We start from the raw sequence: 18,851 nt of genomic DNA on the forward strand, positions 1-18,851 counted from the left end.
TGGCAGTTTAGACAGGCCTCTATCAGTGTGCCAAATTTCATAACTTTCCTGCAAGCAGCTGCCAAAGACTCGAGTGGAAGAAGAAGAACGCCAATGGATACAATAGGTGCCTACCCCTAAAAATAGTAAAGAACTGATTTTATTAATTGATTAATTGATTTTAGAATTTATTTGTTGTATAATTCAATATTTAATTCATTTATCATGTTCATTTTTTTTTTTCAATATTTTGTTAAAAAAAATGGTCATTATATTAGGTTCTTGAGAGACTGGATAACTGACTCATCCCATTGTTTGGTTTATTTTGTTCTTTTATCTTTACTATCAAAGCAGCTGCAGGATGAAATGTTAATTGTTAATCATATCGCTGTTCACATTGCATTTCTAATATTTGTCAAACTAATCGCAGTACTGTATGTCTGAGCAATTCGTGCAGCACAAATTTTTGTATTGTTAAGAGATGTCTTAGATATAATCATTATTCTAGCTACATTCTGTTGACTCATTCTCTAACAAACCCTTTTTTAGTTGTTTGCTCACTCTTGCTGGTATTCTTTAATCAAGACTTCCTCTTAAGAAGACAACAACACAACATGCGGTCGCACTGATGATAGTTTCTGCCCGCGCTCATTATTGTTTAATGATTTTTATCCTTAGATGCACTCGCATTCTTCGAACCTTGGATAATCTTTGCTAATTAAAATAACAACATTACCACATTAAGAAACCCTGCTAAACTCTGGCGGCGAAACTGTCTGAGTTGGGAAAACTGGGGTTGGGTGTTGACAGTAAATATGTTTAATCTGCACCGCAGAGCTGCGAGAGCTGGGAATTGCTTTGAAGTACGGTTATGTGTGGAGCGTTAGGGTGAGGTGAATACTTATGGAACTGAATCCTTCATTTTTGACGATCTGTAGTTACGCATCTTAAAATTTGTACCAATGCGACACAAACACATAAACAGGAAACAGATGCCTGTGACTTTTTTCCCACATGGATGTTTATCTTCATACAAACACCTTTTGCATTTAGAATTTAGACCAGTTCCATGTAGTCTGTGAAACAAATGGGTTTCCAAAGCATTAGGCCATTAAATCACATTGAAGAGAGCAACTTTTAGATTGAAATTCAGTCAATAGGGAGGTTAAAGCTTCGTAGCTCTTAAATTATAGAAGAGGCTGCCATAGATCCTGTATTATTATCACTTTATGTGATTGAGACACATGGATAGATAGATAGATAGATAGATAGATAGATAGATAGATAGATAGATAGATAGATAGATAGATAGATAGATAGATAGATAGATAGATAGATAGATAGATAGATAGATAGATAGATAGATAGATAGATAGATAGATAGATAGATAGATAGATAGATGGATAGATTCATAGATGGATAGATTCATGATAGATAGATAGATAGATAGATAGATAGATAGATAGATAGATAGATAGATAGATAGATAGATAGATAGATAGATAGATAGATAGATAGATAGATAGATAGATAGATAGATAGATAGATAGATAGATAGATAGATAGATAGATAGATTGATTGATTGATTGATTGATTGATTGATTGATTGATTGATTGATTGATTGATTCATGGATGGATAGATAGATTCATGGATGGATAGATAGATTCATGGATGGATAGATAGATAGATAGATAGACAGATAGACAGACAGATTCATTCATTCATTCATTGATAGATAGATAGATAGATAGATAGATAGATAGATAGATAGATAGATAGATAGATAGATAGATAGATAGATAGATAGATAGATAGATAGATAGATAGATAGATAGATAGATAGATAGATAGATAGATAGATAGATAGATAGATACTTAAGTATTTAGTACCACTTTAGTCCTACATCACATATTAAAATATTGCAGATTTTCATATCACATCCTGGGTGGATGGATGGATGGATGGATAGATTCATGGATAGATAGATAGATAGATAGATAGATAGATAGATAGATAGATAGATAGATAGATAGATAGATAGATAGATAGATAGATAGATAGATAGATAGATAGATAGATAGATAGATAGATAGATAGATAGATAGATAGATTGATTGATTGATTGATTGATTCATAGATAGATAGATAGATTGATTCATAGATAGATTTCTTTTTCCTGTCAATAATAAAATTGCACAAGCAGAAAAGGATGAATCTGTTTTTTCACATCAGATCCAGTAGAGTCAGTAATGATCAGTTTGAGATGAGGTTAAGAATGCACATGTGGTAAATGTCAGCCGTGTTTGTTTATGTTTGTGACTGCAGAAGTGAGCAGCAATAAGATGTCGTACAATCTAATCAGTGTCTTTCTCTCTTTTTCTCAGCGCCACCTCCACCTTCTGGATGGCTAACCCCAATAACAATCTCATCAACTGTGCCGCGGCCGGATCCGAGGTTAGTCTCGTTACCACGGCGATGGCTCTGATTAACGGTGCCACGCCATCTCGGTGGCTCCTTTCCACCTACCATGCTAATTTGCCATAGATCACACAGCAGCATGTGTTGGTTATTTTTTATATACTGCTGTGAGCTCATTCTCTATGTGTTTTGTGTCATTAGGACGGCCATTAGCACTGTCTCACTTGTGATTTGTGTGTGTGTGTTGTGTGTGTGTGTGTGTGTGTGGCCTTGCAGGAAACAGGATTCTGGTTCATTTTCCACCACGTCCCCACCGGTCCATCAGAGGGCATGTATTCCCCTGGCAAGTCCGAACATACACCCATGGGGCTGTTCATTAATAACAGAGCGCACTCCAATTACAGGGTGAGTGTGTGTGTGTGTGTGTGTGCTGTAGGTGTGTGTCATTGTGAGCGAAAGTGGGCCACGGCACCAGAGATATAGGAGCCACTAGCGCCGCTCTCTGTATACACCATTAAAAGGCCGATGCTTGAGATTGATGATCTTGTTGTTTTCGAAAAAAGGAAGCGGGCGAATGCTTTCTCTCGGTCTCCTGCGGTAATCTATAGCATCATTCTCAGTGCGGCCACCATAATTGAAATATAATTCATTTCGAGCTGCTAGCTACTTAGTGCTTTAATAAAACATGATTTAAGGGTTCGGGAAGGGTTTGGTGTCTTTGTGCTGAAACCGTCCTCAGTCTGCGTGAAGGAATGTGTGGCGGTGCACAGGGCAAATTATCTTTCAGTGAGAAAAAATCTGATGCTTTTTGAATGTAAGCTGTTGTAATGCTGGGTTAGAAACAACCCAAGTTGGGTTGAAAATTGACAAACCCAGCGATTGGGCTGTTTTAACCCAGCCGTTGGGTTGTTTTAACCCAGAGTTTGGGTTGTTTTATCCCAGCGGTTGGGTTGTTTCAGAGGTTGGGTTGTTTTAACCCAGATGTTGGATTGTTTTAACCCAGCAATTGGGTTGTTTTAACCCAGAGTTTGGGTTGTTTTAACCCAGTGTTTGGGTTGTTTTATCCCAGCGGTTGGGTTGTTTCAGAGGTTGGGTTGTTTTAACCCAGATGTTGGATTGTTTTAACCCAGCAATTGGGTTGTTTTAACCCAGAGTTTGGGTTGTTTTAACCCAGTGTTTGGGTTGTTTTATCCCAGCGGTTGGGTTGTTTCAGAGGTTGGGTTGTTTTAACCCAGATGTTGGATTGTTTTAACCCAGCAATTGGGTTGATTTAACCCAGAGGTTGGGTTAAATGTTAAAAATCCCCAACGTGCTGGGCAGTTTTATTAAACCCAACTATTGTTTAAAGGTACCCTAGAATCATAAATTGAATTTACCTTGGTATAGTTAAATAACAAGAGTTCAGTAAATGACATACAGTGAGTCTCAAACTCCATTGTTTCCAACTTCTTATGTAAATCTCATTTGTTTAAAAGACCTCCGGAAAACAGGCAAATCTCAACATAACACTAACTGTTATGTAACAGTCGGGATCATTAATATGTACGCCCCCAATATTTGCATATGCCAGTCCATGTTCAAAGCATCACACAAGGGCAGCCAGTATTAACGTCTGGGTCTGTGCACAGCTGAATCATCAGACTAGGTAAGCAAGCAAGGACAACAGTGAAAAATGGCAGATGGAGCGATAATAACTGACATGATTCATGATCTCATGATATTTTTTGTGATATTTGTAAATTGTCTTTCTAAATGTTTCGTTAGCATGTTGCTAATGTACTGTTAAATGTGGTTAAAGTTACCATCGTTTCTTACTGTATTCACGGAGACAAGAGCCGTCGCTATTTTCATTTTTAAACACTTGCAGTCTGTATAATTCATAAACACAACTTCATTCTTTATAAATCTCTCCAACAGTGTGTAATGTTAGCTTTAGCCACGGAGCACTATCAAACTCATTCAGAATCAAATGTAAACATCCAAATAAATACAATACTCACATGATCTGAAGAATGCATGCAGCATGCATGACAAACATCTTGTAAAGGTCCATTTGAGGGTTATATTAGCTGTGTGAACTTTGTTTATGCTGTTTAAGGCAAGCGGGAGCTCCGGGGCCGGAGAGCGTGAGCATTTAAAGGGGCCGCAACCTGAATCGGCGCATTTCTAATTATGCACCAAAATAGGCAGTTAAAAAAATTAATTTAAAAAAATCTATGGGGGATTTTGAGCTGAAACTTCACAGACACATTCAGGGGACACCTTAGACTTATATTATATCTTGTGAAAGAACGTTCTAGGGCACCTTTAAAATGGCTATATGGCTGGCTTAAAATTAACCCAAAATAGGTTGGAAATTAAAAATCACATAATTACTAGAGGCACAACAATAATACTCAAAAGTGAACATTTATTACACTCTAAAAAAATGCTGGGTTAAAAACAACCCAGTTTGCAGTTTATTGTAAAGTCATAATTAATTTTTGTCATAATTAAAAAAAATGTTTTAAATAGCTTCAAAGTTTTATAAAGTTATTAGAAATGTATTTTTATGAAATATCTTTATGAAAATAAAATTGAAGTTGCCTTTGTTGCAATCTAGAAATGCACTGCAGCTAAAGCCACGTGTCTGACCATGTTATATTTCAAATCTGAAGATTTTTATTAAATGTTTTTCAAGATCATGTCATGTGATTTTATTTTGAGAAGACTCTAAAATGTTAACTGATGTTTATTGTCATCTTCTAAGCATCCATTCAGTGTATTGTCTCTATTGTTTTGTGGTACAAACTGCCCCATTCATGTCCAGTCTCCCCTGCACACATTCACACCTCTCCGGCCTGCTTATGGCTCTAATTATGCTGTTCTTTTGTCTCTATTATAATTACTAACAACTTTCCATTCACGCAGATTTAATCCCTCATTTATTTCATCAAAATAAATGAGGGATGAAATCTGCCCTCAGGCTGCCAGTATGAATTGAAAACACAGTACATCAGAGTATCCGGCGCTCATAATGATTACAACGGCGCATTTTGGGTAAAAAAAAATAAATAAATATTACTCCTCTGTATAGAAATTTGACATAAACATATGAGAACCCATCAATATTTCTCCAAATGTGCATGCTTTTGAGCTAAAAGCCCTGAGGGATGTTTTTTTGTCAAGTGTTTTCATGACAATCTTAAAGAAGTTTTTTCTCAATGAGTGTGGCTGACGCTCATATTTCAAAGAAAAGGTATCGACTCCTTTTTCATATTCACAACTCCTGACACATTTTAACAAATTAAGGTCACTATAAGATTCTGAGAGTAAAACAGAGGCCAAAAAATTGAAGCTTGAGTCTTGGATCTTTTTAATGATGTATAGTTTCTCAAGGTTACCTTACATCTAGCAGTAAATTTGAGCTAATTAAAACAAAGAAGCTTCAGTGTGTCGGCGACCTCGTGAAGGTTAACAGGTTGTGCTGTGTCAGTCAATTTGATATTTCTTTTTAATTTTAAATAAAAATGCACTCTAAAATCTCTCTGTACATATAGGACAGGATATACAATACTTTTTAAATAAAACTACCCAGCAGGTTGGGCAAACATTTAATCCAGTCACTGGGTTAAAACAGCCCAATTCTGGGTTTGTCCATTTTCAGTGTGTCTATTGCCTTCATTATTGCCACCGCAGAAATAGTTCTGTGGTGTGATAAATGAATTTGTAAAAGTACAAATATTGCATATAGTCTCTTAATTAACATGTGCTCATAAAATCTGCATGCGATTCCTAGAAGAGTGAATTTAAGACTGTACAGTTTGAGTTGTGGTGCAGGATGTCAACATCTCTGTTAGGTTGAAATAAAGCAAACAAAATCTTGTTTTTCATGTTTTGCTGTTTATGTGTCTTGTAGGCGGGGATGATCCTCGACAATGGAGTGAAGACGACCGAGGCGAATGCGAAGGACAAGAGACCCTACCTCTCTCTCGTAGGAGCGAGGTTAGCATTTACAATTTATCTTTCCTGCTGCAACATTGGCTTTGGATGCTTTCACACCGCTATCTTAAAGGAATTCAATTTCTTTGTCATTTACTCACCTGCATGGCTACTTTTTTTAAACAATAAAAATAAAAAAAGAGTCTGTCAAGCTCTGAAAACCCACAGAAGATTCATAGAAATAGTACATATGACTGTTGCGCTGTATCACAAGTCTTCTGAAGCCAACTTTAGCAGCCATAAACACTATGCTGCCAGTAGTTCAGCACATTAGCTTTCAGAACCAGACATCAGATCCAGCCTGGACCAGTGTCCCTTCTTTGGCAGGTACAGCCCACACCAGGACGCAGACCCTTTTAAACCAAGAGTTCCTGCTCTTGTCCACCATTTTGTGGCCTACAAGAACCAGGACCATGGTGCATGGCTGAGAGGAGGAGACATTTGGCTGGATGATTGCCAGTAAGCATTATGATTCTTGAATTGACACGCCCTCAAGTTAGAAAGTTTAATTTAATTTTATTTAATTTTATTTAATTTTATTTTATTTTATTTTATTTTATTTTATTTTATTTTATTTTATTTTATTTTATTTTATTTTATTTTATTTTATTTTATTTTATATTTTATTTTATTTTATTTTTTTCTCTTGTTTTCTTTTGTTTTCTTTTCTGTTCTTTTCTTTTCTTCATTCCAGATTATTTGTTCCATTTGGCCTTTTTTATTTTATATCTTATCTTTTCTGTACTTAATTTATAATCTTATTTTATCAATCCTGATGTTTAATCCTAAATTTTCCACTGGTAATTAAACCATTGTTGCCATTTTATTTTATTTTATTTTATTTTATTTTATTTTATTTTATTTTATTTTATTTTATTTTATTTTATTTTATTTATTTTTGCCATTTGGCCATCTCCTTAGCAGCCTATTATTTTATTTTATTTTATTTTATTTTATTTTATTTTATTTTATTATAATTTATTTTATTATTATTATTATTATTATTTTTTTTTTTTTTTTAATTTGGCCATCTTCTTAGCAGCCTATTTATTTATTTTATTTTATTATAATTTTTCGTTTATTATTATTTTTTATTTATTTTTTTATTATTTTCTTTATAAAATATAAAAAAAATATCACGTCCACTGAAGGCCTTCATTAAAATTGATTATACATTACTACAATTTGAATATATATATGCTTGTGTCCTAACACAGCTTCAGTAAGCTTCAGTAAAATAGCTTTAGACGAGACAAACTCTACTTCTGTTTTGCATCTCTGACACAGACTTATGACTTCAATCATGCGTGAGTCAGTTGTGATAGCCTGTGCTCTAGAATCCGATGAGTGTTATCACAGTGTGCATAGCATGTGGTCAGCACTGACATATCCTTTCATCTTAATTGCACACAGGTTCGCTGATAATGGAATCGGCCTGACTCTTGCCAGGTAAACCCGCTAATCACCATTTTCCCTTTATTCTATTATTTTCTTTGCACACATTTCAGCAGTCTAAGAATGAAATGTGTTCATATTTGCTGAATTCATTATAGCACAGGGCATAGTGCCTGTAATTGGAAAATGCCTTATATGGGTGTCTTCTTAAAATGCAGTAAAGGAATCGGGGCTTTTGTGGAAATGTAAAAGTAATTTGTTGGTGAGAACGCAGCAAAGATGTGGTGTTTATTCTCGAAAGGTGTGGATTCGCACTCCATATTTCTGACTTGTGTGTTTGTGTGCTTGCATAGCGGCGGAACATTCCCGGATGACGACGGCTCCCGTCAAGAGGTGAAGAACTCTCTGTTTGTGGGAGAGAGCGGAAACAGAGGGATGCCCGACCTGAACGATCAATCCTGGGGACCGGGCGGCCCTGATCATCTCGGCAGGTCTCTACCGAGAGGAGTGTGAGTATTTTTTACCCTTTATCTCGTTTTTGCACAGCAAAACGTGGAATGAATGGTGTGAAAGTGTGCAGCAAGGTTTCCAGGGAAACATTTGTTCATTATGGTGGCCTTGCAAAGAGAAAAAATGATTGCGACCTTGGTTTTGACTTTGACCCATTAATGCCCACATATTTCCCAGAAATGTGATATAAGCCATTTTTTATGAAAAATATGCCCATTATTTGTCAGATTTTAGGTGTCCTGACGTATTGCAGCTATTTCTCGGCCTGGTAAACTGCAAGAATTGTTTTTAAATCATCTATAGTCACCCAAAAAATAATGGTTTCACTTTATTTTGATGGTCCCTTTAACACATTCTGACTATAAGTAACATTTGACATACTACCTCATTAGTAGAGTATTAGTAGACTGGCAGGGTTAGAATAAGTTGATATGTAGTTGCAAAGTTACTTATAATCAGTACAAAAATCTGTAAAAAAATTCTGGGTTAAAAACAACCCAAGTTGGGCTGAAAATAGACAAACCCAGCAATTGGGTTGTTTTAACCCATTGGTTGGGTTAAATGTTTGCCCAACCTGCTGGGCAGTTTTATTTAGCTCAACTATTGTTTAAAAATGACTATATGGCTGGCTTAAAATGAACCCAAAATAGGTTGGAAATTAAAAATGAGACAACAATAATGATCAAAAGATGAACATTTATTAATAAGCCATTTAATAAATGTTTGTTTAATTATTATTCATTAAACTTATTAATAAATGTTCATTTCCAGCATACTTTGGGTTCACTTTAAGCAAGCAATATAGTAATTTTTAAACAATAGCTGCGTTAAATAAAACTACCCAGCAGGTTGGGCAAAAATTTAACCCAGCTGCTGGGTTTGTCCATTTTCAACCCAACTTGGGTTGTTTTTAACCCAGCATTTTTTTTAGAGTGTAGTTGCAAAGTTTCTTATAGTCAAAAGAATGTTCAAAAGGGACCATCAAAATAAAGTGTTACCAAAATAATTGCATAATTAAAGTGATAGAGAGTTCAGCAAATTCAGGTTGTCAGTATGAATCCACATTTGCAAACAATGAACTTCTGTCATATGACATTTATATGCAAGATATAATGAAAAGAAATTGATTGGATGTGAAGAGTGGACGCTCCATAATGGATTGGCATGGGTTGAAATATAAGATGACACGGTAATGTCAGTCAGAAAGGAATACTGTGCACTGTTTTTCATTGAAAGATGATGATGAATATGTATAAAGAATGTTTAATTTCTTGTTGACTCTACAGTAAGGACTAAAGTTGAAGTGTGTAGTTTCTGCACCACTTGCAGTAAACCAAATAGCGAAAACAAATATAGCTGCAAGCCATAATTAGTGGAATCCAGCCGGTACAGAAAACTTCTGTAAAGATGAAGTATGCTTAGTGAGTTCTGTGTTTACAGTTGGGGAATATCAATCCAAGGTTCCAGATTTTACTTTGTTTTGTCTGAAATCTCAGAGCAATTTATCACTAGACTCTTTATACCTGACAGGGCTTAAGGATTTCATGTGCTTGACTTTCATCTGTAGTACTGCTGCTCAACACCTGTCACTTTATATTCCTTGCTGGATTTTGCATGGATGTATACAAAAAGTGAATGATAAAACACATTTATCACTGACAAATACCATCTTTATTGCATCCATGAAAGTCAAACCGAAAACTGTCTCTCTTTCTTTGAAAACTGTCCAAGTGTCAGATGTGTTCGCCAAACTTTAGCATTCTTCTTGTAGAAAGAATTTTAATTAGACACTTCAATCATTGTCATTTGAATTAGTTTTCTTAAAAGAAGAAGGTAAAGTGTGCGATTTCTGCACCACTAGTGGCAGCAAACAGAATTACAAAAACATTGACTGTTTTCAAACAAGATTGCAATTTTGTGATGTTAGTGGTTCAGAAATTCACCTTTAACAATTGAATTGACAATCTTGCATTTTAATGTTTATATTAAAGGGGTCATGAACTGTGTTGTTTTGTTTTATAATGTTTCCTGTGGTGCACTTATAATGTTAGTATGCTTTAAAAGGCATTTTTCTACCCTGATTTTATCCCTCTGATTTGAACGCTCTGTTTGAAGGAGCGTGTCTGCTGTGAGACTTCAGTGTAAATGCCCACTGCTGTGATGTGCTGACATCTTTCCATTTGAAATTGCCAAGTATTACTCTCTTTTTTAGCACGTTTTTACTATTACAATTCTCAAGATTAACTAATCGTGAAAAGTGTTGCATTACATTTAGATCTATGGCATTATATTTAGATCGTGGCATGAAAGGTTGCAGTGATGAACATTGTAGCCGATCACAGACATGTTGTTGAGCGCATGGGAGTAGTGATCTCATCATTGCAACTCAATTTCTGCACAATACTGATTTCTTCTGCAGAGGTGGTTTCATCTATCTATCATAGGCACATTCCAGGATCAGTCGTTTGCTGGGTCTGGTGTCAATAAAAGACTTTATTGGACTAACAAGAAAGTTTTTAGTTCTGAAACTTACACGATATTCTTGATGACCTCTTATATATCAAAAGCTCAAGGAAAAGTTGATTTCTCAATTCATGATCCCTTTAAAAGAAATGCAATTTTGCAAACTTACTCAGGCAGTCCAAAAAATCTCCACTGAGAAATAATAATAATAATAATAATAATAATAAGGTACAGGGTGAAACTTAAATTTGTCACCCATAAGAAGGACCGTGAAATTTTAAATTTGTAGCTCAGACAGGGCAGTGGGGCGGGCGTGTAGAATATTGAAAATTTAACTGCTAGTTGCTAGGCAACCATACATCCCATCCATCCCAAAATGACATAAAATGCAATTAACCCCATACGCTTCATGCATGCAAAATCTGGTGAGTTTCCACCACCAGGACAGAAAATTTTAGCTGTTCAAAACGAGGAAGAAAGTAGGCAAGGTAAGGCGAAAATATTATTGTATGAATACACAGGTCATTACTTTTGTTGTTCTACTTAGTGCAGAAAATATAATTTCTTGATTTTGTAAATGTAAATGTTTTTCTCAGTCCATATTTTAATTTGTTCACAGTCCATTACATTGACCAAATGTTCCATCATGGGTGTTAATTTGAAGAGTTATCGCCCCTGCAGGGACTTCCCTATTCGTGGAATGCAAATCTACGACGGGCCGATCAACGTCCAGAACTGCACTTTCCGCAAATTCATCGCTCTTGACGGACGACACACCAGCGCTTTTGGTTTCCGTCTGAACAACTCGTGGCAGAGCTGCCCGAACAACAACGTGACTGACATCACCTTCGATGACGTGCCGGTAAGTGTCATCCCTCGAGCGATGTCGGGTATCATCCAGATCTCTGTGGACCTTTGTGACCCCTCTGACAAAATACATGTCAGCGCTCTTTGTGTGCTTAATAAAAGTGGATGGGGTCACTGTCTCTGAGCTATTTCAGGAACTCGGATTGATTTTGTGGAGGATGTCAGAGAGGATTATAACATTTCAGAGTGTCTCTGACAGAGGTTGTCCTTCCTCTTGTTATGATCACCTTTCTCCCACCCTCATGTCACTTCCAATAGTCAGATATGAGGCTTCATTGGCTGCATTTGTGCTGCAAGGTCTAAAGCACACAGATCTGATTAGGACACATATGATACACACTGTACATTTACAAATTTGGGGTCAGTAAGATTTTTTTTTTCTTTTTAAGAAATGAATACTTTTATTTAGCAAGGATGCATTAAAATGACAGTAAAGACAAACAATTTCTATTTCAAAGAAATGCTTTTCTTTTGAACTTTCCATTCATCAAAGAATCATGAAAAAATATCATGTTATCATCCACTTAAATAAACATATTGATAAAAATCATAAATGTTTCTTGAGCAGCAAATCAGCATATTAGAATGATTTCTGAAGGATCATGTGACACTGAAGACTGGGGTGATACAAAAGTGAAAAATATATTTCAGAAAATATTCTCATGTAAAAAATATATATATTCTCAATTAAGAGGAGATTTATTCATGAGTGTATAAATGTAGGTCAGATATGTGTCAGATTCAGAGCCACATTTGGTACTGGTCAAAATCAGATGCAATTAAAGCTGTTATAAGATCTGATCCGTGACAGATATTGGTTTAAAAATACAGTTGTTTGCTTTTTTGGGAATAAAGACAAGTCAGTTATAAACATTATCCTAATTTCCCTCATCTCCACTCATGGCTCTAGATCACCTCGCGTGTATTCTTTGGTGAACCGGGTCCCTGGTTTAACAAGATGGATATGGATGGCGACAAGACAACCATTTTCCATGACATCGACGGCTCAGTGAGTGAATACCCGGGCGCTTTCCTAGTCAAAGAGGACAACTGGCTCCTGAGACACCCTGACTGCATTGACATCCCCGACTGGAGAGCTGCCATCTGCAGCGGGCACTACGCCCAGGTGAGTCCAACCCAGAGCTATCCACACCCTCGCGTTACTCCCAAAACATTCCCATGTTTAGTATCAGCAGTCTTCATTCAGGCAGTCAGTACACAAGCATTTTCAGTGTTGGGGAAACACATTACAAGTAACTTGAGTTACGTAATCAGATTACTTTTTTCAAGTAACTAGTAAAGTAACAAATTACAACGTGAGTTACGTTATCAGATTACTTTTTCAAGTAACTAGTAAAGTAACAAATTACAATGTGAGTTACGTAATCAGATTACTTTTTCAAGTAACTAGTAAAGTAACAAATTACAACGTGAGTTACGTAATCAGATTACATTTACAAGTAACTAGTAAAATGACGCATTACAAGTAACGCGAGTTACGTAATCAGATTACTCTTTCAAGTAACTAGTAAAGTAACAAATTACAACGTGAGTTACGTTATCAGATTACTTTTTCAAGTAACTAGTAAAGTAACAAATAACAATGTGAGTTACGTATTCAGATTACTTTTTTCAAGTAACTAGTAAAGTAACAAATTACATCGTGAGTTACGTAATCAGATTACTCTTTCAAGTAACTAGTAAAGTAACAAATTACAATGTGAGTTACGTATTCAGATTACTTTTTTCAAGTAACTAGTAAAGTAACAAATTACATCGTGAGTTACGTAATCAGATTACGTTTTCAAGTAACTAGTAAAGTAACAAATTACAATGTGAGTTACGTATTCAGATTACTTTTTTCAAGTAACTAGTAAAGTAACAAATTACAACGTGAGTTACGTTATCAGATTACTTTTTCAAGTAACTAGTAAAGTAACAAATTACAATGTGAGTTACGTAATCAGATTACTTTTTCAAGTAACTAGTAAAGTAACAAATTACAACGTGAGTTACGTAATCAGATTACATTTACAAGTAACTAGTAAAATGACGCATTACAAGTAACGCGAGTTACGTAATCAGATTACGTTTTCAAGTAACTAGTAAAGTAACAAATTACAATGTGAGTTACGTATTCAGATTACTTTTTTAAGTACCTAGTAAAGTAACAAATTACATCGTGAGTTACGTAATCAGATTACGTTTTCAAGTAACTAGTAAAGTAACAAATTACAATGTGAGTTACGTATTCAGATTACTTTTTTCAAGTAACCAGTAAAGTAACAAATTACAACGTGAGTTACGTAATCAGATTACTTTTTCAAGTAACTAGTAAAGTAACAAATTACATCGTGAGTTACGTAATCAGATTACTTTTTTCAAGTAACTAGTAAAGTAACAAATTACAACGCGAGTTACGTAATCAGATTACTTTTACAAGTAACTAGTAAAGTAACAAATTACAACGTGAGTTACGTAATCAGATTACTTTTTCAAGTAACTAATAAAGTAACAAATTACAACGTGAGTTACGTAATCAGATTACTTTTTTCAAGTAACTAGTAAAGTAACAAATTACAACGTGAGTTACGAAATCAGATTACTTATTCAAGTAACTAGTAAAGTGACGCATTACAAGTAACGCGTGTTATGTATTCAGATTACTTTTACAAGTAACTAGTAAAGTAACACATTACAAGCAACGCAAGTTACATAATTGGACCACTTTTTCAAGTAACTAGAAAAGTAAAACATTACAAATAATGTAAGTTATGTAATCAGATTATTTTTTCAAGCAACTAGTAAAGTTATGCATTACTTTTAAATTTAAGACAAATTATCTAAGTTACTTTTTTCAAATACGCAATGCTGGTTATTGGTTATTTTGTTTTCCCATGCATTGACTGACAGCTCACCTTTCCCCATGTTGAGAGAATCGTGAGTAAGTGCAGAGGTGTTGTGTGCAAACATGGTTGTTCTAGACCAGTGGTTCTCAAACCTGTCCTGCTGTACCACCAGCCCTGCATATTTTGTATGTCTCCCTCATCTATCACACCTGATTCAACTCATGAGTTCATTAGTAGTGAATGTAAGACCTGAACTGGGTGTGTCAGATATAAGGAGACATACAAATTGTGCAGGGCTGGTGGTACTCCAGGACAGGTTTGAGAACCACTGTTCTAGACTAATTCTAGACTAAATTTGAGCATACATGTATTAATTTATTAATATATTTATTCAGCCTGAGGCTTATTCATTTCACTTTTGCTGGGAAAGGGCCTTTACATTTGCCAAAAGTTTTTTTGTTGTTCTAAAAACAAACAGCCCAGCCCAGATGAGAAAAAGTAACGCAAAAGTAATGTAACGCATTCCTTCTAACGCAATTAGTTACCTTTTTAGGGAGTAATGCAATACTGTAATGCATTACTTTTAAAAAGTCACTTTTCCAACACTGAGCATTTACACGCAAACAGTGATGTTTCCCAAACAGCACCTTTTTTGTTTGGTTCATTCCAAGAAACAACAAAGCCAGACACCTTGTTAGCCTTCATTGAAATTCGTTTTCCAAAAGAAAGGCAATCAATCTGTCAAAGCTGTCAAACACTCAAGCGTTTTTTTTTTCACGCGCACTTAAATACCTTGCAAAATATTCTGCCTCCCCTCCAGATTTACGTTCAGACCCGAAACCCAGCCAACCTTAACATGAAGATGGTGAAGGATGAGTATCCAGACAAACCTCTGGAGCTGGTTGGTGCTCTGGGAAAGAGGAACCACTACCAGCAGTTCCAGCCCGTGGTCACGCTGGGAAAAGGATACACCATGCACTGGGACCAAGCAGCTCCTGCTGAGGTCACCGTCTGGCTCATCAACTTCAACAGGTCAGTGAGTGATCAGTGATTCACTCAGGTTCACAGTGAATTTATAACCTTTCAAATTTAATGTATGTTGTCAACAAGAACCTTTAAGGTCCCCCAGTGGTTTTCCATCAAAATAAAAGCTCTATAGTTTTAAATGCATAGAAATTAAAGCCCTATTTGGATTAAAATATCCAAAAGCCACTAGAACAAGTTTAGAACAAGTACTTGGGTACTTACATTATCCCAGATGTTTTATTAGAATGAGATAGAATAATGTGATTTTAAGTGATCAAATATTATTGTAACAACGTTCAAGTTCAGAGAAGGAGGCGAACATTAAAGTGTTAGTTCACCCAAAAATTTAATTTCTGTCATTAATTACTCACCCTTATGTCATTCCAAACCCGTAAGACTTTTGTTACTCCTCAGGACACAAATTAAGATATTTTTGATCAAATCCGAGAGGCTTCTGATCCCCAATAGAAAGCAAAGTTAGTACCACATTCAAGGCCTAGAAAGCCGGGTCATTATTGGCAGACGGTGATCATGTGATCAGCGTCAACCAGTAATGAGCCGTGTTCTGACGTAGAACACGGAAGTGCTGAACTGTGTTTACAACATCAGCAGCGTAGGAGACTGACAGAGAAGAGAAGAAATTGTTGTAAAAAGTCATTATTTTTGTTTTGTTTTTGTTCAAAAAAATATATATATTCTTGTCGGTTCATAACACTAAGGTTGAACCACTGTAGTCACATGGACTACTTTAACAATGTCTATACTACCTTTCATGGGCCTTGAAAGTGGTAATTATGTTGCTGTGTATGGGGGATCAGAAACCTCTCGGATTTCATCAAAAACATCTTAATTTGTGTTGTGAAGATGAACAGGTCTTACGGGTGTGGCATGACATGAGTGAGTAATTAATGACAGAATTTTCATTTTTGGGTGAACTAACTCTTCAAATGTAACTTTAATCGTAAAATAAATATAAACAACAAAGTGAAAGGAGCAATAGCGGTCGACTATGGCATATAAGCATAATAAATACAGCAACGTAAAATATCCCTGGCTCTTGGCCCCGCCCTGCTTCATACCATAGTAACACTAATAAAACTTTAATACATAAGCTCACCCATGAACATGATTTCTGAGTCCTGTCAGATTGCTTTCCATCCGGTGTAGGTGAAGATGACAACTCCCATGATTCCACGCTCATTCACGCTGTCGTCAAGCTACGCCTTTGTTATTGTTTTGAATAAGAGACCACTAGAGGTGAAACTTACATATTGTGCCTTTAAGACAGCCATAAATATTAGTATTATAGTTTTACAGTTTTTTTGTAAAATAAAATTGTTATATAAATTATATATATATATATACAGTGCTTCCCACACATAGACTTTACTTGGGCGGGCCGCCAACATATAATAACGGCCGCCCAAGTATATTCGGAGACACATTTTTGTTTTTATTATTTTTATTACTGCTTCAAAGTGATTCTCAATCAATGAAAAGCGCACATTTATGCCAAGCGATTGCTAATGAACTCAAGTTGATGAATTATTACAATGTCTACTTTATGGCCTTTATATAAAAATTTTTAGATGATTGTAAGAATCTGAAGGATCAGCCTGCAATAGTACAGACATTTCAAAATAAGAGTCTCAGTGTATTTCTGGCTTGTTTATAATTAAAAGTCACACGTTAAGTTTTTTTCTTTTTCTTTTGTGCATTATTGGTATTTTGGTTACACAATAAATTGTATTTAATTTGATTTCCATTTAATTCATAGTAAATTATTGTAGTCTCCCCCACAGGAAGAAAAGACTAAGAACATTATTTGACACATATATTATTCATTTTATAAATTTTACTAGTAAAATCTGTGTCCCATTCACTGAGAGAGACACTATATGACAGCAAGGAGAACATAGGAAAATGTGAACCATTTAAATGCTGTAATTTTGCATAATTTATAATGCATAATAATGCATAATGTTAGTATGTCATTAAATGTAATATGTTATTTAATTAAAATTCATTTCAATAAATAAAAATACTATTAAAAATCAGACATTATTTGTTTGTCACATGTAGTAGACCATTTTTGTGCCGTGGGTAATAGGAGGATTTTTCGTATATTATTTTGTATATATATTATTTATTTGTATATTTCAAACCTGTGGGAAGCACTGATATATATATATATATATATATATAGCATTTGCTCAACCTGTGGGTTTGTGGGTGGGACATTCTCTTTGTCCAACCAATGGTAGATTGGAGGATACCAGCCAATATTTTTTGTCATCTGGATCTTTATATTAGTCCTTTGTGTGTAAATGCAGCCTAATAGACCTGTCACTCTGTCATAAATTATAATTAAACCACAATATTAACAAGAAACAGAGGAAATTACTCACTGCTTTTGGTTGGAAAACTTTAATAGCTGTAATAAACCATCTAGAATCAAACATGAACACAAATTTAGGCCGAAAGAAAAAAGAAACTGTTCAGCTGATTTTAATTGATTACTGTCAATCAAATTCCATAGTATCACTATTAATGTAGTAATTAAAATACTAGTAATTAAGTAATTAAAAGTAATTAAAATATTTAATTGTGGACGTGATAGTCTCATTTTGAATGTTTACTTGAATATTTCGAACACTTTGTTTCATGCTTGTAATTTGTTTCTTTGTTCTGCTTTTCATTTCAGTTTGCCTTGAAATTACTTGTAAGAACATCAAACTATTTTTACTTAATTAAGGAACAATTAAGAGCTGCATACAGAACATTATTTTTATATTTATATTAATACTTAACTTTTTGAATAAAGGATGCACTCACATCCAGCACCTTATGAAGAGATCAGAATAAAGTATGAAGCAAAAAATAAATAGTAAAGAGAGAAATCTGCACACATTTATGTTATTCCCATTTATAGGTTAAAATAGCAACATTCGTAACAGTGATTATAAATTATATTCATTAAATAAAATTAACATCACCCTCTGAACCAGGACTATGGCGCCCCCTGGTGATTAATGAAAATACTATTATACACTACCACATATATTATTCATTACAGCAGTGTTGTTGCTTCTTCTACAGAAATGACTGGATAAATGTGGGCATCTGCTATCCAAAAGGTACAACATTCATCATAATCTCCGACATCCACAACCGCCTCACCAAAGAGACGAGGAAGACTGGGGTGTTCATGAGGACCACTCAGAGAGAAAAGATGGGCCACTCTCACCAGACGAGAGGATATTACTACTGGGAGGAGGACACTGGGTAAGAGCTGTCTCTGTTCATATAGTCCCTGTACGACACTAACTGCCTGGATGTAGTGAATGCAAATATACAC

At 35.1% G+C, this 18,851-nt stretch overlaps 1 protein-coding gene across 3 annotated transcripts in view; it reads left to right on the top strand.

The window, feature by feature from the left end:
• The window catches only part of cemip (cell migration inducing hyaluronidase 1), a 161,606-nt gene that overhangs the window by 132,462 nt on the left and 10,293 nt on the right, over positions 1-18,851 (top strand). For 2 of the 3 annotated variants that reach the window (XM_067401066.1, XM_067401067.1), the window contains 10 exons: positions 2,369-2,438; positions 2,679-2,807; positions 6,301-6,386; positions 6,711-6,842; positions 7,797-7,832; positions 8,132-8,287; positions 11,433-11,613; positions 12,529-12,744; positions 15,288-15,499; positions 18,593-18,778. In XM_067401066.1, the coding sequence (XP_067257167.1) occupies positions 2,369-2,438; positions 2,679-2,807; positions 6,301-6,386; positions 6,711-6,842; positions 7,797-7,832; positions 8,132-8,287; positions 11,433-11,613; positions 12,529-12,744; positions 15,288-15,499; positions 18,593-18,778 (1,404 nt within the window). The remainder of the gene's footprint in view (positions 1-2,368; positions 2,439-2,678; positions 2,808-6,300; positions 6,387-6,710; positions 6,843-7,796; positions 7,833-8,131; positions 8,288-11,432; positions 11,614-12,528; positions 12,745-15,287; positions 15,500-18,592; positions 18,779-18,851) is intronic. The other variant, XM_067401068.1, reaches the window with a different exon arrangement.

The sequence above is a fragment of the Chanodichthys erythropterus genome, chromosome 11 (genome assembly GCF_024489055.1).
Source record: "Chanodichthys erythropterus isolate Z2021 chromosome 11, ASM2448905v1, whole genome shotgun sequence".
In the NCBI taxonomy this organism is placed as follows: Eukaryota; Metazoa; Chordata; class Actinopteri; order Cypriniformes; family Xenocyprididae; genus Chanodichthys; species Chanodichthys erythropterus.